General features: G+C 40.5%; 1 protein-coding gene across 5 annotated transcripts in view; it reads right to left on the reverse strand.

The window, feature by feature from the left end:
• Positions 1-26,191, reverse strand: part of vav2 (vav guanine nucleotide exchange factor 2) — a 130,830-nt gene that overhangs the window by 23,079 nt on the left and 81,560 nt on the right. For 3 of the 5 annotated variants that reach the window (XM_062959697.1, XM_062959699.1, XM_062959700.1), the window contains 13 exons: positions 18,125-18,193; positions 16,879-16,981; positions 14,767-14,781; positions 13,349-13,447; positions 12,219-12,287; positions 11,025-11,125; positions 9,226-9,325; positions 9,011-9,106; positions 8,846-8,914; positions 3,260-3,346; positions 2,735-2,820; positions 1,263-1,395; positions 703-812 (listed from right to left, as the gene is read on the reverse strand). In XM_062959697.1, the coding sequence (XP_062815767.1) occupies positions 703-812; positions 1,263-1,395; positions 2,735-2,820; positions 3,260-3,346; positions 8,846-8,914; positions 9,011-9,106; positions 9,226-9,325; positions 11,025-11,125; positions 12,219-12,287; positions 13,349-13,447; positions 14,767-14,781; positions 16,879-16,981; positions 18,125-18,193 (1,137 nt within the window). The remainder of the gene's footprint in view (positions 1-702; positions 813-1,262; positions 1,396-2,734; positions 2,821-3,259; positions 3,347-8,845; positions 8,915-9,010; positions 9,107-9,225; positions 9,326-11,024; positions 11,126-12,218; positions 12,288-13,348; positions 13,448-14,766; positions 14,782-16,878; positions 16,982-18,124; positions 18,194-26,191) is intronic. The other 2 variants (XM_062959698.1, XM_062959702.1) reach the window with 1 other exon arrangement.

Consider the following 26,191-nt stretch of genomic DNA (forward strand, 5'->3'; position numbering starts at 1 on the left):
CAGTGTCTCCTACTTCCCAACCTCTCCATCACGCTTGTTCCTCTCTTACTCTAGAGCCTGGATAGATGGAACTGGCTAATGTTCAGCTTCTGCCTTGCCATTCGATTACTCTGCTTAGGATGTCCAATACAGTATCTCCTATTTCCCAACCTCTCCATCACACTTGTTCCTCTTCTACTCTGGAGCCTGGATAGATGGAACTGGCTAATCTTCAGCTTCTGCTTTGCCAGTTGATTACTCTGCTCAGGATGTCCAATATAGTTTCTCCTATTTCCCAACCTCTCCATCACGCTTGTTCCTCTCTTACTCTAGAGCCTGGATAGACGGAACTGGCTAATGTTCAGCTTCTGCCTTGCCATTCGATTACTCTGCTCAGGATGTCCAACACAGTGTCTCCTACTTCCCAACCTCTCTGTCACACTTGTTCCTCTCCTACTCTAGAGCCTGGATAGATGGAACTGGCTAATGTTTAGCTTCTGCCTTGCTAGTCGATTACTCTGCTCAGGATGTCCAATACAGTGTCTCCTATTTCCCAATTTCTTCATCACGCTTCTTCCTCTCCTACTCTGGAGCCTGGATAGATGGAACTGGCTAATGTTCAGCTTCTGTCTTGCCAGTCGATTACTCTGCTTAGGCTGTCCAATACAGTTTCTCCTGTTTCCCAACCTCTCTATCCCCATCAGTGTACCGAGAGACACTCACATGGCCATTTCGAACTGCTCCATCCACTTCCTCTTCATGTCTTCCGTCTTGCAGAAAAACTGGAAGCCCTGCTTGCCTTGGAGGTGGGTGAGGTAGAAGCCATAGGACCACTGTGGATTGAAACCGGAGAAATGCTATTCTCAGATTATATTTGAAGTGACCCACAAGCACATCTCCCCACAGTTCCACCTCATGGGACTGTGTGTAAGGATGGCTATCACCATGCATGCAACGGGCTTTCTAAAGGGCTGCAACCTGTGGAATGCAGGTCGAAAAACAAAATAGCATTGGAATGTTTAGACGTCACTTACCATTTTTCCATGCGACTGAGAAGCATGAGAGAGTGAGGAGGGAGACAGAAATTATTAAAACCGAATCTCCCAAATCCAGGGTCCAAACCAAGACGTTGCCACCCATGCGCTGATAGTCCCCGATGCCATCCTCAACCCGCACAAACCCTCCCATATATCGCATGTGTTGGTAAAAATGCAAGATTTAAATGATGTTGGTCCCACATAATCCCGAAAGAGGTACGAGCACAACCTCCTCGGTCTCCTCACCTTCTTGATGTCCTTGTTGTTCGTGGGATCGTCGGTCATCTTGTAGCAAAGCAGTTCGATGATGTCCTTCTGCTCGTAGTTGTAGCCTTTCCTCTTGCAGACGATCACCACTTTGTCGAACAGAAATAAATACCTGCCCAAAAATTTAAAAAAAGGTTGATAAGGGACACAAGCTAAATGTCTAACAGCCAAGGAGTCATTCACAGTGGAATTATTATTATCATCATTATTTTATTATGACATAGCAAACAAGATAGACATGCTGGATTTCGTTTCACAAAACCACAAGTCAAACACTTCCCAAGTGTCTAGGACTGTGTGATGTATTTTTGGATGATGCGTGCAGATCCCAGCAGGGTGGCCTTTTGCAGTTGACAGATCGTAATTTTGTCAATGTCTATTGTTTCCAAATGCCGGCTGAGATCTTTTGGCACAGCACCCAGTGAGCCCATCACCACCGGGACCACCTGCACTGGTTTCTGCCAGAGTCTTTGCAGTTCAATCTTGAGGTCCTAATAGCGGCTGAGTTTTTCCTGTTGTTTTTCGTTAATGCGACTGTCACCTGGGATAGTGACATCCATAATCCAAACCTTTTTCTTTTCCACAACTGTGACGTCTGGTGTGTTGTGTTCCAGAACGTGGAATTCAGAGGTCCCACAGTATCTTTGCGTGCTCATTTTCCAATACTTTTGCAGGTTTGTGATCCCACCAATTCTTTGCTGCTGGGAGGTGGTACTTGAGGCATAAGTTCCAATGAATCATTTGGGCCACATAGTTGTGCCTCTGTTTGTAGTCTGTCTGTGCGATTTTCTTACAGCAGCTGAGAATATGATCCATGGTTTCGTCGGTTTCCTTGCACAGTCTGCAATTTGGGTCATCAGCTGATTTTTCGATCTTGGCCTGAATTGCCTTTGTCCTGATGTCTTGCTCCTGGGCTGCAAGGATCAGGCCTTCTGTCTCCTTCTTCAGGGTCCCATTCGTGAGCCAGAGCCAGGTCTTCTCCTTATCAGCTTTTCCTTCAATTTTGTCAAGGAACTTTTCATGCAATGTTTTGTTGTGCCAGCTGTCAGCTCTAGTTTGTAGTGCGGTTTTCTTGTACTGGTTTTTTGTCTGCTGTGCTTTGAGGAGTTTCTGATTTTTGACTTCAATCAAAGCAGGTTCATTACTATCATTATTATTTATAAAGAGGGGTCCACAGCCAAGGAGTCATTCCCAGAGGAATTATTATTATTATTTATAAAAAGGGGTCCGCATAAATGTCTAGCAGCCAAGGAGTCATTCACAGTGGTGGTGGTATTATTATTATTATTATTATTATTATTATTATTATTATTATTATTATTATTTATAAAGAGGGGTCCGCATAAATGTCTAGCAGCCAAGGAGTCATGCCCAGTAGAATTAATATTATTATTATTATTAATTATTGTTATTAGCTTTCCTCTCCTTGATGTTTTTGCTTCCTCACTCACCTATCCTGCTTCGTGTGGTTAACTATCGAACGAACCTTCAGCTCCCCATCGATCTTTGGCCTTCCATATTCTTCCAGCTTCACCGGCTGTAGCATAAGATAGTTATAATTAATGGACAATAAAGGAGTGTATGGCCATGTTCCAGAAGCATTCTCTCCTGACGTTTCGCCCACATCTATGGCAGGCATCCTCAGAGGCAGCCACAACCAACAAAGGATTCCCCCAGACAGGAAGCAGCCAGGCTTTGAAGCTGCAAGGCTACTCAGTGCTAATCAAGGAGGCCAACGGCAACATTCCCACTTGCCTCCAACAGACAAGAGTTCTTTTTCCCACCCTGGACATTATTCCACAGATACATCAACCCCACTTGCCCAGTTTCCAACAGACCTCACAACCTCTGAGGATGCCTGCCATAGATGTGGGCGAAACGTCAGGAGAGAATGCTTCTTGAACATAGCCATACAGTCCGAAAAACTCACAGCAACTCAGTGATTCCAGCCATGAAAGTCTTTGACAACAAATTACCAGGTTCTCGATAGAGCTCTGAAATTCGCTTATTTTCTTCAACGTCTCTTTGTCCCGCTTGACCTCATTGATGTACATGGCGAGGTCCTGAAAAAGACCAAAAAGCATGTTTAAAACTTTGGTAGGAACAAATAATAATAATAATAATAATAATAATAATAATAATAATAACAACAACAATACATCTTTATTTATACCCCGCCACCATCTCCCCGAAGAGACTTGCGGCACTCATAGAAGTATTCCAGGTGCCAAATATAAACAACAATACATAAGTATATCCACTGTGGCATAAAAAAATAAAATCCAAGCTAATAAAATTGTACAGTAAGTAAAACTTGTGAGTAAAGCTGGTTATCTGCTATCAAGAGTTGGCATCCCAAAGAAAAATATCTGGAAAGACCTGAAGGCTTTGGAATTGTTTTGCTCTGATTTGGCATGGGATAATGGTTTGTGCATTGGCCCGTGGGTGCATCTACTAGACATGTCCAAAAAATCGTTTTGAATCGTATATCGGAATTATTTCGGATTGTTCTCGCTTTTTGATACGCATTCCGAGACATTGTCTCACAGCGCAACCGGCAATGTAATTCGAACCATTGTTGGCCCATTCTCTAATTGTCTCTTAATGTTTCGTTAATTTTTTTCCCCCCAAATTTTTTTTAAATATATTTTTAAATATATTTTTTAATTTTTGTTTTTGTTTCTGCAACCTACCTAGAATGGGAGCTTAGCACAGCCTAACATGGCTGCCGCTCCCTGGCCAATCAGAAGCTTCCACGATGGACACAAAGATGGGGGCTAGGGTTGATGAGGATAGCTCAAGAAATGAGGGCGGGAGAGCCCTGTAAAAGTCCCCCCCCCGGTTCCTTTTTTTTGGGCGATTGCGCATGCGCGCCCGCCATTTTAGAAACATTTAGAATCATTACAAATTTTCGGAAATATCCGAAAATTTTGGGTGAAAAAAATTGGAAATACTTTCTATATCGAAGCGCAAGCGCCTCCTACTTTAGAAACGAGAATTGAAACATTTTTTTCATCGATCGGACATGCCTAGCATCTACACTATAGAATTAATCCAGTTTGACACTGGCCGTGGATCTATGCTATGGAATCATGGGAGCTGTAGTTTCTAATAAGCCTACAGAATGGCAGTGCTTCACCACTGATGGACAGAAGAGGGCGGCAAATGATGGCGGACTCGGGAAGCCACTTAGAATATTCTAAACCCTAAAGCATATTAAATCCTAAGGTATAATATATAAATATATCAAACCGTTGGCGCTACAGCTGCAAACCCAGGTATTTTGAATGCTTCATTACTCTGTCTTTGTCTAGATTCAATCAGCACACGCAGGTAAGAGTACGTGCAAGACTCCGCCACTAATCTGTATCAAAAGGATCTGATCCCTCTTAATGACAAATGACCCAGGAAAGACGGAGAGAGGTCACCCGTTTATTGTAAAAACACTTTAAAATGTAGGGAAAAAAATCAGGAATAAGGATAGAAGATGTTGCAACACAGGAAAGGATGTTGCAACACAGACTCCTTAAAGCGCCAGACCAGACGTTAGTAAAAATACAGTTTTTACAAAAACAAACAAACTCAAAAGGCTCAGAACACTTAGTCTTAAGTGTGAAACAGAATTCCCAGCAATCGACACAAAACCCCAGACCCTGGAAAATAACCCGGATTAAACCGGAGTATAATCCGGTTTAAAAACAAACTTTGTAAAACAACAGAAGGCACTCCAATTCCCAGCAGGACGTCAGCAAGCAGGAATTGACAACCAGCAGAGGTCGAAGTCACCCGAACACAATGTCGGCATCGTTGAGTCCAATCCGGGTCAGAGAAGGAGAAGTCAGCAATACGAAATCCAATCCAGGTCAGAGAAGGAGAAGTCAGCAGTACAAAATCCAGTCCAGGTCATACACAGAGCCAAAGAGTAGAATGCAGCATGGCAAGTTCACAGAAGTCTTCCCAAAGCACATCTTCCCAAACAGCTCACAAGGACACACAAACACCCAACAACACTTTGCCGTTAAGTTGCCTGAACTAACTCTTAGATAAACAACTTGTCAATTAATAGACAACCCAAGAGTTTGACGTGAAGCAAGAACCAGAGAACCTAGGCCTAGCTTCTCACTTGAACGCTATGTTGCCTGAACTAACTCTTAGGTAAACAACTTGCCAATTAATAGACACCCATGAAATCATTTTATTTCCCACAAAATCTCTCCTCAACTTTCCCATGCAAGCACTCGACTGAAGTTATGGATTTTCTGCTCTAATCGGTAAACAAAGACTTTTGTTGACCTCCATAGAGTCAGGTGTCTTTTCCTGGGAGCCATAATAATAATAATAATAATAATAATAATAATAATAATAATAATAATAATAATAACAACAACAACTACTACTACTACTACTACTACTACTACTTTATTTTTGTACCCCGCCTCCATCTCCCCGAAGGAACTCGGGGCAGCTTACATGGGGCCAAGCCCAAATGACACAGTTTAAAATGTATGCATAACAACTATATAAGACAGAATAAAACAATAACATTATAATGATATATAAAAACTAGGCATCAAACCAACAACCAATAGCAATTTCACTTTATAATCACAGGTGGGTGAGCCTTCCATATCACTTGGCTCTTCGCCTGACTCTCTATCTAATGTTGCAATTTCTGGCTTCTCTCGCTGACCTTGAAATCCTGCACTTTCTGAGTCAGGTTCTTCCCAGAGAGAACCATCATTTCTCTGATTTGAATCTTCCTCACTTTGTGCCCCAGGAAATCTCACAGGGAATCCCACAATTCTCGCAAAACCATCAGCCTCAGGCTGTACTGCAACAAGGACTCCCAAAAGTGAAACTTTCCAATGCCACTGTCACGTAAATCTTTGAGGAAAGGGGGCTAGCCACAACATACATGGTCATCTTGTTCTTGCAGCAATACTGCAAGTCAGACAGTACAGGTAGACTCTCCCGTCTCCAAAATGGTTGGGACCAGAATATTTTTATACTTTTCCAGGTTTTTTTTTAATACTTGCATTTGTATAGTGAAGAAGATATGGGTGGGAAAGGGGGCTAGCTACACCTCTAATGCCCAAGGAATATTTCTCAAGGAGCTCTGGCTCTACCAGTATAAGAAATATGAAAAGGGAAGGCACCCAAAGTGGACAACCATCCCAAGAACCCAAAAGGCATAGTCATCTCAAGACCACAAAAGGTATTTTTTAAAATGTCTTTATTAGTGCTTGTAATGAAGTATGAGTTTTGTATTCATGTTTGTTGTCTTTAACTATGTGCTTGTGGTTTGGTTAGGTAGGTGTGAGACGGCAGCAGCCATTTAGTGACTCTCCTCTGAGGCAGTTGCCATGGAGATGTGGGCGGAGCCATCTGCCGAGGGGAGGAGAAGTGAAGAGGTTTTTAAAAGTGAAGCCTCGGTCTGTGCTCTGATGAGGCACAGGGAAGATTGATTCCAGGTTGATGGGATCAAGGAGACTCAATTGTTCATTTTGAGTCAGTTTTAAATAAGTTTGGTGACTTATTTAATGTAGTCTGTGTCCTGGAAAGGCACAGAGAATCTGTGATAGTATATCACGGGGGTGACTGTAGTTTGAAGTCACTAGATAGTCCAAGTTTCAGACTTTGGGAACCAATCCCAGCTGGACTCACAGAGATCCATTGAAGTAACAGTTTAAAAGGAGCAGAGGAAGAAGTTTTAACTACTTTAAGTAAAAGAAGTGATACTTTAGAGAGTTTGATTCTTCTCATTCTAGTATTGTAACTGTTAATTGTAACTCTGTCGTCTATAGACTCCCTCAGCACAATTGCGCTACCATTTTAACACCGAATAAAGTAAAAGGCTTCCTCTGAGCTATTGGGTGGTTGAGCACGTTTATAATCTAAAGGTGTCTCTCCACACAGTGGTGGCTGCATTTCCACTAACTGGTGGCAGCTATCTTTGATTATTTGGGACATCTATTTGTTATTAATTGGGTCTTCTAGGCTACCCTCCTTTACAGTATAATTGCCCCAAGAACCCAAAGATACAGCCCTTCCAAGAACCCAAAAAAGGGATAAATGTTTCAAGATCCTGAAAGGGATAATCGTTCCAAGAACTCGAGAGGAATAACCGTCCCGTAAACTCAAAAGTCATTTCAAGCTTTGATGGACAAGCTCCTGACAGCTTTACAAAAATTCCCTGCAGGGCCTTGCAATGCAGCGTAATTGAAATGCATCCCTTGGACTAGCAACCGGAAGGGCTCCCCAGCCGTCCTGAAAAGCCCGAGCAGTAGATGTCGAAGGCTGCTTTCCGAGGACTTGTGGCGCTTCCAACGAGGCCCTGATCTTTGTTTGTCTTGCTAACCGCCGCTGCCAGAAAGGATTGGGCAGCCAGGGGACGGCGTGATGTTACGAGACGTGCCACTTTGAAGTTTGGCACACTGCCGCGGAAGGTTTGGACCCCGGGGCTCGTCTTTGAAGATTTTCTTCCCTTTTATATACAAAACTGACAGGAAACGGAGCCGAGAGGGAAAGGAGATGGAAGAGGAGGCTGTGCAAAGAAACGGAGTGCAGAACAGGAGCACTGCAATGGAAGGGCTCCTTCCTATATTTCAAAATTGCTGGCACAAGAGTTTCAGACTTCTACGAGGGTTATCCAGAAAGTAGATTACGTTTTGCAATTAAAAATGAACAACGTATAGGAGAAAACATTTACCATATGCAGTTGAAAGCCACACCCAAATACCACTTCTCAACATAGTCGCCATTCAAATCTAGGCACTTATCCTAGCGATGAATGAGCTTGGCAACTCCTTCCCAACAAAACTCTGCCGCCTGCGTCCTCAAAACGTATAGGAGAAAACATTTACCATATGCAGTTGAAAGCCACACCCAAATACCACTTCTCAACATAGTCGCCATTCAAATCTAGGCACTTCTCATAGAGATGAATGAGCTTGGCAACTCCTTCCCCACAAAACTCTGCCGCCTGCGTCCTCAAAAAGTCTAGGAGAAAACATTTACCATATACAGTTGAAAGCCACACGCAAATACCACTTCTCAACATAATCGCCATTCAAATCTAGGCACTTATCATAGTGAGGAATGAGCTTGGCAACTCCTTCCCCACAAAACTCTGCCGCTTGCATCCTCAAAAAGTATAGGAGAAAACATTTACCATATGCAGTTGAAATCCACACCCAAATACCACTTCTCAACATAGCCGCCATTTAAATCTAGGCACTTCTCATAGCGATGAATGAGCTTGGCAACTCCTTCCTCCCCAAACTCTGTCCTCAATCAGCCGGTCACCTCTTCCCGCAGCTGCTCATCGTCGCCAAAACGCTGCGTTGAAGACACAAGTGGCAGAGTTTAGTGGGGAAGGAGTTGCCAAGCTCATCCATCACTATGATAAGTGCCTAGATTTGAATGGCGACTATGTTGAGAAGTGGTATTTAGGCGTGGCTTTCTACCCCCAAAAGACAAGTGAAGGCAGAACAACCACTCCTCATCCTTTGATTAACCTCCAGAAGGGACCTTTCTGGTTCCATCTCAGAGGGGTTTCCTACCTGCATTGCCTCCAAGGCTTCCTTCAGCGACTGCTTCTCTGGCCGATCGGACGAATGGCTGAGAAGTTCCTGAAAGACAATTGTAAACCAAATGTCAGTGGTGTGAGTATTGTAATAATAGGATTGCAGAATACCCGTATTTCTAGATATCCTGACACAACCTACTTTTAGCAAGAGGTGATACTTCAAGACCCTTTGCATCGGGACCACCAACAAGTCTTGCAGTTTGAACTTCCCGTCCTGAACCTTCAAGGTACATTCCTTCATGGGAAACAAACCAAAACAAAAGGGCAGATGAATAAAATAGAGTCATGGGATACATTTCAAACACAAACACAAAACTATTGAGGAAAGCTTCCTGAATCCCCGACCCGCATCACCTCGACTTTTTGCCGGACATCTTCTCGGTTGGCCATGAGATGGTTGAGTGTTGTCTGAGCGTTCTCCATCCGGCTGCAATATTCCCCATAAATCAGGAGCCTGCATTAAAGACGGAGGAAAAATATTGTTTTGTGCAGCTCCGGAGATGAAATGCACATCTATACTGACCTGTTATCATGGGCTTGCCATGAGTTGGTGGCAATGAAGTCACCAGAATCTGTCTGATCTTAGAAACCAAGCATAGTGAGTGCTGGATTGTGCTCGGATGGGAGACCATAAATGCCATTTACTCAACTTAAAGCAGAATTTAATGGAAGACGTATAATGAAAGTAAAAGATTGGGATTTGAAGACGGTAAATATGGAAAGGGTAAAAGATGAATTAAGAGGAAGAGACTTTGAGTGGTACAAGTATTTACAATTGGGGAAATGGTCAGGTGGTTTAAGGAAAAAATATAATGGGGTAGGGAATATGCAAAAATAGAAAGGGAGACTAAAGAAGAGAACGTAACATTAAAAGGTACGGTAAGCAATATCTACGAGGGTTATCCAGAAAGTAGATTACGTTTTGGAATTAAAAATGAACAATGTATAGGAGAAAACATTTACCATATGCAGTTGAAAGCCAGACCCAAATAACACTTCTCAACATAGTTGCCATTCAAATCTAGGCACTTCTCATAGCGATAAATGAGCTTGGCAACTCCTTCCCCACAAAACACTGCCGCCTGCGTCCTCAAAAAGTATAGGAGAAAACATTTACCATATGCAGTTGGAAGCCACACCCAAATACCACTTCTCAACGTAGTCGCCATTCAAATCTAGGCACTTATCATAGCGATGAATGAGCTTGGCAACTCCTTCCCCACAAAACTCTGCCGCTTGCGTCCTCAAAGCAGCGTTTTGGCGACGATGCACAGCTGTGGAAAGGGGAGACCAGCTGGTTGAGGACGCAAGTGGCAGAGTTTTGTGGGGAAGGAGTTGCCAAGCTCATTCATTGCTATAAGTGCCTAGATTTGAATAGCGAGTATGTTGAGAAGTGGTATTTGGGTGTGGCTTTCAACTGCATATGGTAAGTATTTTCTCCTATACTTTTTGAGGACGCAAGCGGCAGAGTTTTGTTGGGAAGGAGTTGCCAAGCTCATTCCTAGCTATGATAAATGCCTAGATTTGAATGGCGACTATGTTGAGAAGTGGTATTTGGGTGTGGCTTTCAACTGCATATGGTAAGTATTTTCTCCTATACTTTTTGAGGACGCAAGCGGCAGAGTTTTGTTGGGAAGGAGTTGCCAAGCTCATTCCTCGCTATGATAAATGCCTAGATTTGAATGGTGACTATGTTGAGAAGTGGTATTTGGGTGTGGCTTTCAACTGCATATGGTAAGTGTTTTCTCCTATACTTTATACATTTTTAATTCCAAAACGTAATCTACTTTCTGGATAACCCTCGAATAAACTATTAACGGACGAACAGGAACAAGTTCATTTGAAGGAAATATGGGAAGTAGATTTGGGGGGGAAATGAATAATCAAGAATGGGGAAGGATATGAAGTGTGAGATTATTAAAAAAATATGTCCCTAAGAATTAAGGAAAATTATTACAAAATGGTATGGAGGTGGTACCTGACTCCCATTAGATTAAATCAGATTGATAAATAAAATACACAAATCAGTGCTGGACAGGCTGTCAGGAAATATCGTCCCTGGTTCATTACCAGATGGGGGCTGACTATGAAATTCAAAGCATCAACAAAAACCGATGGCACACATATACACCATTTTTTTCTCCCTTTTGTACCTTTCCTTGAATTCTAGAAACACTTTAGCCAAACTGCTCCCTCCAGACATCATGGACACGTCGATGGCTCTCAGGAAGTTGAAATGGACTTTGATGAGGTCCTATAAAGGCAGGAAAAGATACAATAACAAAGCTTATGCGGACCAAGGAGGAGAACGATGTTTAAAAGAGAGCTGCTTGTTTTAAATACGAGGATTCGGAGGAAGAGAAAGATCCGGTCTATTAGTATCTTGGTGTCAGGATCGCCATATCAGCCTGGGACTGGCTGCTTAGGTTCTCTGCCCTAAAGAATGGAAGTTGGGGGAAGGAGACTGGGAACAGTTGGGAAAGGTAGTGTTGATACGACATCTTTTTTGTTGAGAGAAACTGAAACTAAAGACAACAGTTTGCCCAGTAGGGAGTGATTGGGAGTTGGGGCTGATATACAGGAGGTTTGAGCGGGGAACACTTTAGAACTGTCTTTTTAGGTTTGTGGAAAGATGGAATAAACGATTTGTCTCCAGCTATTTATTGTTGTGAGCTTCATTTTAACTCCAAGATCTTCCAGAGTGTGACACTTGGGATGGAATTTGAAAACCAGGTTTCACACATGATGAGGTTTTGTGGGGTGCAACAGACAGTATTTACTAGGCATGTCCGATCGATGAAAAACATGTTTCAATTCTCGTTTCTAAAGTAGGGGGCGCTGGCGCTTCGATATAGAAAGTATTTCCGATTTTTTCACCCCAAAATTTCGGATATTTCTGAAAATTCGTAATGATTCTAAATGTTTCTAAAATGGTGGACGCGCATGCGCAATCGCCAAAAAAAAAAAAAAGGAACCCGAGGGGGGGGGGGGACCTTTACAGGGCTCTCCCGCCCTCATTTCTTGAGCTATCCTCATCAAATTTGCAATGCCCTTGCAAGTTGTGCAAAGATACTTTGAAAACTAGAAATTCCCTTGCTAAGAGAAAGAACCATGTTAGGCTGAGCTAAGCTCCCATTCAAGGTAGGTTGCAGAAACAAAAACAATTTTTAAAATATATATTTTTAAAAAATTGGGGGGGGGGAATTAATGGGCCAACAATGGTTTGAATTACATTGCTGGTTGCGCTGTGAGACAATGTCTCGGAATGCGTATCAAAAAGCGAGAACAATCTGAAATAATTCCAATATACGATTCAAAACGATTTTTTGGACATGTCTAGTATTTACCTCCAAGTTGATAAAGATGGCTTCCATGTCCTGCGGTGTCAGGATCAACTGTAAGGGATTCATGTAGTTCTGCAAATGCAACAGAGAAACAAATGTCCTTTGGGGCCTACAATGATGAAGGTTTTTAGGATCAAGTCAGGGGGTGCTGGAACACAACACACTTGGATTATTGATGTCGCCATACCAAGTGACAGTTGGATTGATAAAAACAACAGGAAAAGGCCACCCGACTGGGATCTGCGCGCATCATCCGAAAATGCATCACACAGTCCTAGACACTTGGGAAGTGTTCGACTTGTGATTTCGTGATACGATGTCCAGCATATCTATCTTGTTTGCTGTGTCATAATAAAATAATAATAATAATAATAATAATAATAATAATAATAATAATAATAATAATAATAATAATACAGTAGGGTCTCACTTATTCAAGCCTCGCTTATCCAAGCCTTTGGATAATCCAAGCCATTTTTGTACTCAATGTTTTCAATATATCATGATATTTTGGTGCTAAAGTCATAAATACAGTAATTACAACATAACATTACTGCGTATTGAACTACTTTTTCTGTCAAATTTGTTGTATAACATGATGTTTTGGTGCTTAATTTGTAAAATCATAACCTAATTTGATGTTTAATAGGCTTTTCCTTAATCCCTCCTTATTATCCAAGATATTTGCTTATCCAAGCTTCTGCTGGCCCGTTTAGCTTGGATAAGTGAGACTGTACTCTAATAATAATAATAATACCTCACACAATCCTAGACACTTGGGAAGTGTTCGACTTGTGATTTTGTGATATGAAATCCAGCATATCTATCTCGTTTGCTGCGTCAGACTATGTTGTTGTGTCAATAATAATAATAATAATAATAATAATAATAATAATAATAATAATAATAATACAATCCTGTGAACCAATCCTTAAACACCTGGAAAAATCCTCCCATAATGGATTGAAAATGAAACCGAAAGTAACGTGGTGTCACTTTTGGTGATGGTGGTGGACCTCTTCCTTGTTCCTCACATGATGTTGGATCATCATCTCCTTGGAGCAAAGACCAAGCAGAGTCACCAATGATGGTATAATGTATAGAAGCAATGCTGAGACGGCCAATCTCCTTACCTTTTCGATCTCTTCCAGGGTCTTGTAGTATTTGGCCTCCGTCTCTTGAATTTCCAGCAAACAGCAGTTTCTTTTGTCATCCTCCGTCATTCCCATTTTCTGGAGGGAAACAAACCAAGATGAGCAGATCTTCTCAAAATGTCATGCAACCAGAGCTCCAAAAAGTTACTTTTCAAGACCTTCAACAGGTTGTTTGGACGGGGTTCAAACAGGACCAAGGTGGTGAAACGATGAAGTAGTGTGACGGAGATTGGACAGAATATTCGTCTCCTCATTTTATTTTCCTAGTCAAAACCACATGTACAGTAGAGTCTCACCTATCCAACATTTGCTTATCCAACGTTCTGGATTATCCAACGCATTTTTGTAGTCAATGCTTTGAATACATCATGATATTTTGGTGCTACATTTGTAAATACAGTAATTACTAGACATGTCCAAAAAATCGTTTTGAATCGTATATCGGAATTATTTCGGAATGTTCTCGCTTTTTGATACGCATTCCGAGACATTGTCTCACAGCGCAACCAGCAATGTAATTCGAACAATTGTTGGCCCATTCTCTAATTGTCTCTTAATGTCTCGTTATTTTTCCTTCCCCCATTTTTTTTAAAATATATATTTAAAAATATTTTTAAAATTATTTTGTTTCTGCAACCTACCTTGAACGGGAGCTTATTTGCAAATTTGATGAGGATAGCTCAAGAAATGAGGGCGGGAGAGCCCTGTAAAAGCCCCCCCCCCCGGTTCCTTTTTTTTTTTTGCGATTGCGCATGCGCGTCCGCCATTTTAGAAACATTTAGAATCTTTACGGATTTTCGGAAATATCCGAAATTTTTGGGTGAAAAAATTGGAAAAACTTTCTATATCAAAGTGCCAGCGCCCCCTACTTTAGAAACGAGAACTGAAACACTTTTTCCATTGATCGGACATGCCTAGTAATTACTACATTGCATTACTGCGTATTGAACTACTTTTTCTGCCAGATTTGTTGTATAACATGATGTTTTGGTGCTTAATTTGTAAAATCATAATCTAATTTGATGTTTAATAGGCTTCTCCTTAATCTCTCCTTATTATCCAACATATTCGCTTATCCAACATTCTGCTGGCCCGTTTATGTTGGATAAGTGAGACTCTACCATAATTGGCAATTTTTGTGGGAACATCTCAGCTCATCAGATAGACAAAGAAATCCGGAGTAAATTTTATCCTCCACTCAATAGTCTTTTAACCTATCACAACTTCTACCATTTGGTGCCAAAGGTATTAGCAAGTTCCAACTTAAAGTAAATCATCTAAATCAATGATTGCATGGAAAGGAATAGTTTTTATTGAATAGAAAAATAGAATAGAAAAATCAATAGATCAGGGCCCAAAAAGAAAGCTCTTCTTTCTGCGCCCAGCCAAAAACTTACCTGCATATATCTGATCTGAAGCATGCAGAGATAAGAAGCAAACACAAATGATTATGTTTTTCATCCTTCGTTTAAGACAAAAGAAAGCATCAGGTATGTTGCGTGAGAAAACCAGCCCCGGGACCTTGGGATGTCTAGTTTACCTGGGCTAGGTCACTGCTCACTGAAGTCTCATTTTTCTCTTTTTCTCTCTCTGACGCCTGCTGGAACACTCACCCTTGCCAACATCTTCCTCTGAAGGTCTATATGATGTGCCATGACAACCAGTGGTAAATTACCCCTGGCCATGACTCACTGGGGAGTTTGGCTTGTTAAAGGTACCTTGGAAAACTATGTCTCTCATGTATATAATTTGCCCTAAACACTCCACCTTTTTTCCTATGTGTTCCTATTTGGCCTATATGTTGTGTTAATTTAATGTTTTATGCTCCTGAGATCCCCATTCCCCGTGTTCCTGAACCCAAAGATGTCTTGCCTCCCACACAATTGTATAGCGTGGGGTAAAGAAACTAAGCTGGGAACTTCTTCATCAAGTTCCCAGTTTCACCTATATTTTTGGACTTTACCTGGACATTGCAGCGCAATACTTCTATTCAATTCACCACCCATGCCTTTGATGAACGGGACCTCTCGCATCGGAAGGGATCTGCATGTCTACAGCCAAACCCATCCTCTGACATTTTTGCATGATTGTATTAATTAGGCACGCAATCATTTTATTGTTTTTCCTATCAATAAAGAGGAACTTAACCTATCGCCACTCAAATCACCCATGCCGGCTGGGGAAATGGGAAATGTTGCATTTAAACGGCTCTGTAACCAACTGAAAAGGGGCATTGCCTTTCTTAGAGGCAATGAATCCAAAAGGCTCATGTTTTACACCAACCAACGCAACCTATATACTAGACATGTCCAAAAATCGTTTTGAATCGTATATCGGAATTATTTTGGATTGTTCTCGCTTTTTGATACGCATTCCGAGACATTGTCTCACAGCGCAACCAGCAATGTAATTCGAACCATTGTTGGCCCATTCTCTAATGGTCTCTTAATGTTTCGTTAATTTTTTTCCCTCAAATTTTTAAAATATATTTTTAAAAATATTTTTTAAAATTTTTTTGTTTCTGCAACCTACCTTAAGTGGGAGCTTAGCGCAGCCTAACATGGCTGCTGCTCCCCGGCCAATCAGAAGCTTCCATGATGGACGCAAAGGTGGGGGCTAGGGTTGATGAGGATAGCTCTTCTTTTTTTGTGATTGCGCATGCGTGTCTGCCATTTTAGAAATATTTAGAATCATTATGAATTTTCAGAAATATCCAAAATTTTTGGGTGAAAAAATCGGAAATACTTTCTATATCGAAGCGCCAGCAACCCCTACTTTAGAAACGAGAACTGAAACATTTTTTTCATCAATCGGACATGCCTACTATATACTTTTAGCAGGTAAGATGCTTGGCAATATAGGAGATTTCTAAAAGGTTGGAGAGAGAGAGAAAAAGGAAAGGATGCCCATGGTGATCGGCAGGATCCGTCAACACTTGCTGGAAGCTAAAAATACTCTCGGAAAAGACGACTCGCAGCTGGCTAATTGAGGGCCCTTCTTTCCGACGTTCTCCCCCGTTTCCCATCTCTCTTGATTTTTGAAGAAAGCGATGGTGACAACCCGCTGGGGCCGCGTGCCATCTGGTTGCTATTTTTATCCTTTGCTCTGAAATTCAACTTTTCCACTCACTTTCCGCCTGCTAAAGAAAGGCACTTTCATGCTGAGCAGAGTGCCTTAAAGGAACTTCCCAAAAAATTGGGATTTCCCTTTTGAAAGCCTCCTAAAAGTTGGGGTTTCCCTTTAAGAGATCTCAAAAAACAACCTTTAAGAGATCTCAAAAAGCCCTGCCATATGCACAATGGAGGACCTTCTCGTAGCAACACCAAAGGGTCTCCAAGTGGACAGTTTCTGGTCAAAGGAAGTTTAGTATATTGCCTTTTTTTTTAGGTTTTTAAAAACATTATAACTCTACTCTCACAATAAATAAATAAATGACAAAAATGGTCCACGACAATCCAAGTTTGGAGGTTGAACCGCTCCCGCTTTCCCTCTATTTGCTTGTGTCTCACCATGGGCTGCTGGACCTCCACCTTGATGATGTCCTCGTAGATGTCGTCCCCTTCATCTTCACACGGGACGCAGTCGTAAATATCCTCCCCCAAATCGTGCTCGCTGGAAGAAAACACACAGACATCTCTCTCGTTGGTGAGGACAAAATAATATTAATATTATAGGCATATACAATATATTATAATATTATATATTATTGTAAATTATATTGTATATAATATCTATATATATAAAAGAGTGATGGCATCACGGCAGCGGACAAAACAACGAAAGTAAACACCCCACAACCTCGAAAATTGACAGCACAACCCGTCATCCATGCCTCTAGGTTGATACAACAAAAAGAAAAGAAAAATAAAGTCCTAATTAGAGGGAGAGGAATAATTGTTTTTATCCAATTGCTGCCAGTTAGAAGGCTAAGCTCCGCTCACTTGGTCTCCTAGCAACCCACTCAGCCCAGGGGACCCTTTACCTTAACTACCACCAATTCCTCAATACTTTATTTCCCATACCACCATACTTTGCCACAGCAACGCGTGGCCGGGCACAGCTAGTATATATATAAAAGAGTGATGGCATCACGGCGACCCACAAAACAACAAAACTACAGGCCCCCCAACCTCTAAATTTGACGACACGACCCATCATCCACGGCTCTAGGTTGATCCAACAAAAAGAAAAGAAAAATAAAGTCCTAATTAGAGAGAGAGGAATAATTGCTTTTATCCAATTGCTGCCAGTCAGAAGGCTAAGCTCCTCCAACTTGGTTTCCTAGCAACCCAATAAAAAATATTAAAAAACACAAAAAAATAATTTAAAACACTAAAAAAATTAATACAATAAAATACTATCATAACAGAAAATAACTCAAAATAATACAAGAAAATAATAAAATATAAAAAATAAAAAGATAACTTACAATAAAATTAATTTAAAAATTTACAAATAACGTCAAATAAAAATTACACAACAATTTTTAACCAATACCACCACCACTTTGCCACAGCAACGCGTGGACGGGCATAGCTAGTATCTATACATATGGCAGGCATAGATGTGAGGTCTGCTGGAAACTAGGCAAGCGGGGTTTATATATCTGTCGAATTATGTCCAAGTGCGTATTAAATTGATTAGCATTCAATGGCCTTGCAGCTTCAAAGCCTGGCTGCTTCCTGCCTGGGGGGGAATCCTTTGTTGGGAGGTGTTAGCTGGCCTTGATAGTTTCCACAATAGAGACACACTTACTCCGCCAGTTCCTCCAAACTCCGATAGACGTCGTCATCGTTCTGGGTGGTTTCTTCCGAAGGGAACGGCCTGAAGGATTTGGGAAGAGAAGGAGAGAAAATGAAGATTTTCCAACAAGACTCACCATTTCATTTTTTCAAAACGTGTAAATCAGGGGTCCTCAAACTTTTAAAGCAGAGGGCCGGTCCACAATCCTTCAGACTGTGGAGGGGCCGAATTATCATTTGGAGAAAAAAACCGAACAGATTCCTATGCACACTGCACATGTCTTATTTATAGTGCAAAACAACAACAACAATGGTACAATACAATACTTAAAAATGAAAACAATTGTAACCAACATAAACCTATCAGGATTTCAATGGGAAGTGTGGGCCTGTTTCTGGCCAATGAGATAGTCAAGTGAATTAGGATTGTTGTTGTGTGCCTTCAAGTTATTTCAGACTTTGGGTGAGACTAAGTCTAAAATTATTTATTTATTTATTTACTACATTTATTTATTACATTTATATCCCGCCCTTCTCACCCTGAAGGGGACTCAGAGCAGCTGTATGCACATACAATACATTATATTATTAGCATAGCACAATATTAGCATTATATATTACTATATTGAACTATACCACTATACTGTAATATTATACGTAATATATATCATATAATTAATATTATTATATGGTATTATTAGTATTATATTGTATAACATTATATTATTATCAATATTATATGTATATACAATATATTATATTCTTTAAAATGATATTAAAATATTATATTATAAAACTGAGGGCGGGGGCCAGGTAAATGACCTTGGAGGGCCGCATTCGGCCCCCGGGCCTTAGTTTGGGGACCCCTGGTGTAAATAAAACAGTCACACATTCCACAAGACTCCCATAGAAGTGAAAAACAGAAAAATTGCTACTATTTCAACCCTCTCTAGGAATGTCTTCATCCTCCAGTACGACTCTCAATGGTCTACCTCCATTGTAATAGCTGGGATGTATAGTTCAGCTATACTCAAAGAGCATTCTGAAGTCCACCAACAATGGAATTGAACCAAGCTTGGCACACAGAACTCCCAACAGAAAATACTGGAAGGGTTTGGTGGGTATTGAACTTGAGTTTGGGAGTTGTAGTTCACCTACATCCAGACAGCACTGTGGAGTCAAACCATGATGGATCTGGACCAAACTTGGCACGAATACTCCATATGCCCAAATGTGAACACTGGTGGAGTTTGGGGAAAATAGACCTTGACATTTGGGAGTTGTAGTTGCTGGGATTTATAGTTCACCTACAATCAAAATGCCCCTTGAACTCCACCAACTTTAGAATCGGGCCAAACTTCCCATACAGATGTCCCATGACCAACAGAAAATATTGGAGGGATTTGGGAGGAATTGATAATGTTTTATAGGAGATGTAGTTCAGAGAGCACTGTGTTATATTTGTTTTATTTGTTTAAAAACCAGGAGAAACATATACAAAAATTGAATGGATAGTTATACCCACGAATTTTCCCAATACAGTGAAAGTGGGGGAACATAATGGTAAAGAAAAGTGGGAAAAATAAAGGATAAAAGAGAGAATGAATAATAATAAAAAAAAATACATACATACACACACTTTTGTCGACTTCCGACCTCTTCCATAGAAGTTAGGAGTTAAGCTCCAAGTGTTTTTAAAGAAATATGTCTTTCCTTTCTTTGATATGAAATTACCTCCCTACTACCAAGGTTGATTTTTTTCTTTTTTTTCCTTTCAATACATATATATATATCCATATATATATAATATTTGGGATTCGACTTTCCTTTTTTCTCTTATTTTAAATATTCTTTTAAAAGGGTCCAATCTGCTGATTTTTTTTGGTATGCTTTGATTTCTTTTAAGGCATTGTGTTAGTTTGTCCATATTCCTAATGTCTAATATTTTTAATTTCCAATCCTCCATCCGGGGAACTTCTTTCAATTTCCAATTTCTTGCGTATATTATTCTGGCAGCTGTCACCAAGTAATTGAATAATATGTCTTTACTTATGTCCATTTCAAAATCAGGCATTCCTAGAAGAAAGTATTCTGGTTTCATTTGAAATTTCAAACCTATTATTTCTTGAATTTTTCCATGAATTTTTGTCCAAAATTCTTTTGCATTTTTACATGTCCACCACATATGGAAGAGAGCACTGTGGACTCAAACAACTATGGATCTGGACCAAATTTGGCACAAATACCTCATACGCCCAAATTCAGGGAAGGGGAAGGGATTGAATTTGTCATTTGGGAGTTGTAGTAGCTGGGATGTATAGTTCACCTATTTACAGCATTTATATTTATTTACAGCATTTATATTCCGCCCTTCTTTCTCACCCCGAAGGGGACTCAGGGCGGATCACATTACACATATAGGCAAACATTCAATGCCTTTTAACATAGAACAAAGACAGACAAACATAGGCTCTGAGCGGGCCTCGAACTCATGACCTCCTGGTCAGAGTGATTCATTGCAGTGATTCATTGCAGCTGCTCTCCAGCCTGCGCCACAGCCCGAGCCCTATGCTCAAAGAGCATTCTGAACTCCGCCAACGATGGGATTGAACCAAGCTTGGCACATAGAATTCCCAACAGAAAATACTGTAAGGGTTTGTTGGGCATTGACCTTGAGTTTGGGAGTTGTAGTTCACCTACATCCAGAGAGCACTGTGGACTCAAACAATGATGGATCAGGACCAAACTTGGCACGAATACTCAATATGCCCAAATGTGAACACTGGTGGAATTTGGGGGAAATAGACCTTGACATTTGGGAGTTGCATTTGGGAGACCATCAGAAATATAATTTACAATAATATATAATACTAGCTGTGCCCGGCCACGCGTTGCTGTGGCATTTTCTGGTGGTGTTGGTGAGAAATTGTTGAGGTTGTTGTGGTATTGAATGTCTGTTGTATGGTAGTCTTTATGTTTAGTATGCACATTGGATTATATGGCAGTGTGGAGTCAAGATAATCCAGTTCAAAGCAGATAATACTGTATAAGATTCTAAATGGGTTATATAGCTGTGTGGAAGGGCCTTGAGTCTACACTGCCATATAATCCAGTTAAAATCTGATAATCTGTAGAAGAGGTCTAAGTGAGGCCTAACTGTGCCTGTCCCCTGGGCTGAGTAGGTTGCTAGGAGACCAAGTGGGCGGAGCTTAGCCTTCTAACTGGCAGCAATTGGATAAAAACTATTATTCCTCTACTTGTAATTAGGACTTTATTTTTCTTTTCTTTTTGTTGTATCAACCTAGAGCCGTGAATGATGGGTTGTGTTGTCAAATTTCGAGGTTGGGGGGCCTGTAGTTTTGTTGTTTTGTCCGCTGCCCTGATGCCATCACTCTTTTATATATATAGATTATAATATATTATATATGCATATAATATTAATAATATTATTTTGTAATATAATATAATACCAATAATACAATATAATAATATTACATGTAATATTATTAATAATATTACAATACAGTAGAGTCTCACTTATCCAACATAAACCGGCCGGCAGAACGTTGGATAAGCGAATATGTTGGATAATAAGGAGGGATTAAGGAAAAGTCTATTAAACATCAAATTAAGTTATGATTTTACAAATTAAGCACCAAAACATCATGTTATACAAAAAAATTGACAGAAAAAGTAGTTCAATACGCAGTAATGCTATGTAGTAATTACTGTATTTATGAATTTAGCACCAAAATATCACGATGTATTGAAAACGTTGACTACAAAAATGCGTTGGATAATCCAGAACGTTGGATAAGCGAGCGTTGGATAAGTGAGACTCTACTGTATATAGATATAGTACAATATGGTAATTTACTGCCAGTATTGTACTATGCTAATAATATAATATTGTATCTAAATTTAATTTGTAAACTTTGGGGGTGAGAAGGGCGGGATATAAATGTATCAAATAAATAAATAAATATCTCGCAAACCCCACAGGGGTCCCGACCCCCAGGTTGAGAAACACTGACCTAGAGATTCCCAGAGAGGAGATTGATCACATCCGCAAAATATCAAAACCGCCAATGCCGGCGGGCAACTGTACTGATACAGTAGAGTCTCGCTTATCCAACGTAAACGGGCCAGCAGAACGTTGGATAAGCGAATATGTTGGATAATAAGGAGAGATTAAGGAAAAGCCTATTAAACATTAAATTAGGTTATGATTTTACAAATTAAGCACCAAAACATCATGTTATACAACAAAGTTGACAGAAAAAGTAGTTCAATACACAATAATACTATGTAGTAATTACTGTATTTACGAATTTAGCACCAAAATATCATGATATATTGAAAAGATTAACTACAGAAATGCGTTGGATAATCCAGAACGTTGGATAAGCGAGTGTTGGATAAGTGAGACTCTACTGTACTCCATTATATTGATCCATCCGGCAACTGGAACAAACCGTCTAAGACAGGAGGCACGGCCCGTATAATTAGGTGTTGTTTCCAATTAGCAGGAAAACGAAATGCCAACGAAGCTCCGAACTGGAAGAGATAAAGCCGGCAATCAGTGCGGAAGTTGTCGCCGAAAGTGCCGGGCTTCCTTAAGCAGCTATTCTGTATTCCGTGTACGTACAATCCAGGCTTTGTGCGGGAAAAGACAAGGGAGAGACACGTGCGGCATTGTGCGCAGCGACAGCTGTCAGCCCCGGCGTCCGATCCGAGCCGCATGGGACCGGCAGTTCATTACCGATGCGCTTCGGAGAGGTTCTCGAATTCATGCGCGGCCGGAAGATAACGCGCCCGCCCGTCTTCCCCCCGGGAATCATCATTATTTCACAAAATAAATTTGAGAAGGTGGAAATTGGGGGAAATTGCACAATTTCATAATCGTCGCCATGCTCACAATATCAAGGCTCACAAAGCCAATGCTTCGAGAGCCAGCGTCGCCAACGACAATTCTCCCAGTGTTCCCAATACTCGTAACACCAATACTTCCAATACTCCCAACGGCAATGCTTCCAATCCCGGTCCTCCCAATGCAATGGAAGCATTAATAATAATGCAATTAAGGCCAAGATCGAAAAATCAGCTGATGACCCAAAATGCAGACTGTGCAAGGAAACCGATGAAACCATGGATCATATCCTCAGCTGCTGTAAGAAAATTGCACAGACAAGACTACAAACAGAGGCACAACTATGTGGCCCAAATGATTCATTGGAACTTATGCCTCAAATACCTCCTGCCAGCAGCAAAGAACTGGTGGGATCACAAACCTGCAAAAGTATTGGAAAATGAGCAAGCAAAGATACTGTGGGACTTCCGAATCCAGACTGACAAAGTTCTGGAACACAACACACCAGACATCACAGTTGTGGAAAAGAACAAGGTTTGGATCATTGATGTCGCCATCCCAGGTGACAGTCGCATTGATGAAAAACAACAGGAAAAACTCAGCCGCTATCAGGACCTCAAGATTGAACTCCAAAGACTCTGGCAGAAACCAGTGCAGGTGGTCCCGGTGGTGATGGGCACACTGGGTGCCGTGCCAAAAGATCTCAGCCGGCATTTGGAAACAATAGACATTGACAAAATCACGATCTGCCAACTGCAAAAGGCCACCCTACTGGGATCTGCACGCATCATCCGAAAATACACCACACAGTCCTAGACACTTGTGAAGTGTTCGACTTGTGGTTTTGTGATACGAAATCCAGCATGTCTATCTTGTTTGCTGTGTCATAATAAAATAATAATAATATACATTACACAGTCCTAGACACTTGTGAAGTGTTCGACTTGTGGTTTTGTGATATGAAATCCAGCATATCTATCTTGTTTGCTGTGTCATAATAAAATAATAATAATATACATTACACAGTCCTAGACACTTGTGAAGTGTTCGACTTGTGGTTTTGTGATATGAAATCCAGCATATCTATCTTGTTTGCTGTGTCATAATAAAATAATAATAATATACATCACACAGTCCTAGACACTTGTGAAGTGTTCGACTTGTGGTTTTGTGATATGAAATCCAGCATATCTATCTTGTTTGCTGTGTCATAATAAAATAATAATAATATACATTACACAGTCCTAGACACTTGTGAAGTGTTCGACTTGTGGTTTTGTGATATGAAATCCAGCATATCTATCTTGTTTGCTGTGTCATAATAAAATAATAATAATATACATCACACAGTCCTAGACACTTGTGAAGTGTTCGACTTGTGGTTTTGTGATATGAAATCCAGCATATCTATCTTGTTTGCTGTGTCATAATAAAATAATAATAATATACATTACACAGTCCTAGACACTTGTGAAGTGTTCGACTTGTGGTTTTGTGATATGAAATCCAGCATGTCTATCTTGTTTGCTGTGTCATAATAAAATAATAATAATATACATTACACAGTCCTAGACACTTGTGAAGTGTTCGACTTGTGGTTTTGTGATATGAAATCCAGCATGTCTATCTTGTTTGCTGTGTCATAATAAAATAATAATAATATACATTACACAGTCCTAGACACTTGGGAAGTGTTCGACTTGTGGTTTTGTGATATGAAATCCAGCATATCTACCTTGTTTGCTGTGTCATAATAAAATAATAATTTTATTTTTGTACCCTGCCACCATCTCCCCAGAGGGACTCGGGGCGGCACACAGATATAAAACCAGCATACAGTGATATCAAATACAAATATCAAATACAAAAACACACCAATAAATTTAAAAGGCATTAAAAAATCACAATCATTATAAAATACATGAAAAACACAGCAATCAAAACATAAAAATGAGCTGGGCAAAGTGCACTGAGTGAAACTCGTAAACAAAAAGGAAGTTAAGCATTGCCATTGTCACTTGACAAGGTCCTGAGCCTTCTGGTGCCTTGCTAAACTACAACTCCCACCATTTCCCAGCTGTTGAAACGGTGTTAAACTGCATCAATTTGACAGTGTGGATACGCCTTTTGTGGTTTTGGCTCGCAATGGGATATTCTTTGTAGATCACAGTGAGAAGGAAGGATGTCACACTCGGGCTGCGGACAGAAGAGAGAAGCAATGTTCCTCTTTCATCTCTCCTGGCAGAAGATCCAACGCAACCAGCGGGAATGTTTACTGGAAGGGACGAAGGTTGAAGTTTGCACAGCACAGAATTTCGGATTTGTTTGGGCAATCCAAAATTGCACAAGTTTGTTGCAAAGCCAGTTGAGGTCTTCTGTCAATCGGACTTTGTGTGCATCTGACGTTTGAACGGATGCCGTTCGATGCCACTTGGACTGCCAAGGCTCAATGCTGTGAAACCCTAAGAGCAGGGGTCCTCAAACTTTTAAAGCACATATCTTATTTGTAGTGCAAAACAACAATAACAATGAAAAACAATACAATATTTAAAATTGAAAATATTTTTAACCAATATAAACCTATCAGGATTTCAATAGAAAGCGTCGGGCCTGCTTCTGGTCAATGAGATAGTCAGGTTAATTAGGGTTGTTGTTGTTGTTGTTGTTGTTGTGTCTTCAAGTCATTTCAGACTTTGGGCGAGCCTAAGTCCAAAATTATTTATTTATTCATTTACTACATTTATTTACTACATTTATATCCCACCCTTCTCACCCCGAAGGGAACTCAGAGCAGCTGTATGTACATCTATATATATAAAAGAGTGATGGCATCACGGCAGCGGACAAAACAACAAAAGTAAACACCCCACAACCTCGAAAATTGACAGCACAACCCCTCATCCATGCCTCTAGGTTGATACAACAAAAAGAAAAGAAAAATAAAGTCCTAATTAGAGGGAGAGGAATAATTGTTTTTATCCAATTGCTGCCAGTTAGAAGGCTAAGCTCTGTTCACTTGGTCTCCTAGCAACCCATTCAGCCCAGGGGACCCTTGACCTTAACTACCACCAATTCCTCAATACTTTATTTCCCATACCACCAGACTTCGCCACAGCAACGCGTGGCCAGGCACAGCTAGTACAATATATTATATTATTAGCATAGCCCAATATTAGCATTATACTATATTGAACTATACCACTATACTGT

This window comes from Anolis carolinensis, unplaced genomic scaffold (genome assembly GCF_035594765.1).
Source record: "Anolis carolinensis isolate JA03-04 unplaced genomic scaffold, rAnoCar3.1.pri scaffold_7, whole genome shotgun sequence".
NCBI lineage: Eukaryota > Metazoa > Chordata > Lepidosauria > Squamata > Dactyloidae > Anolis > Anolis carolinensis.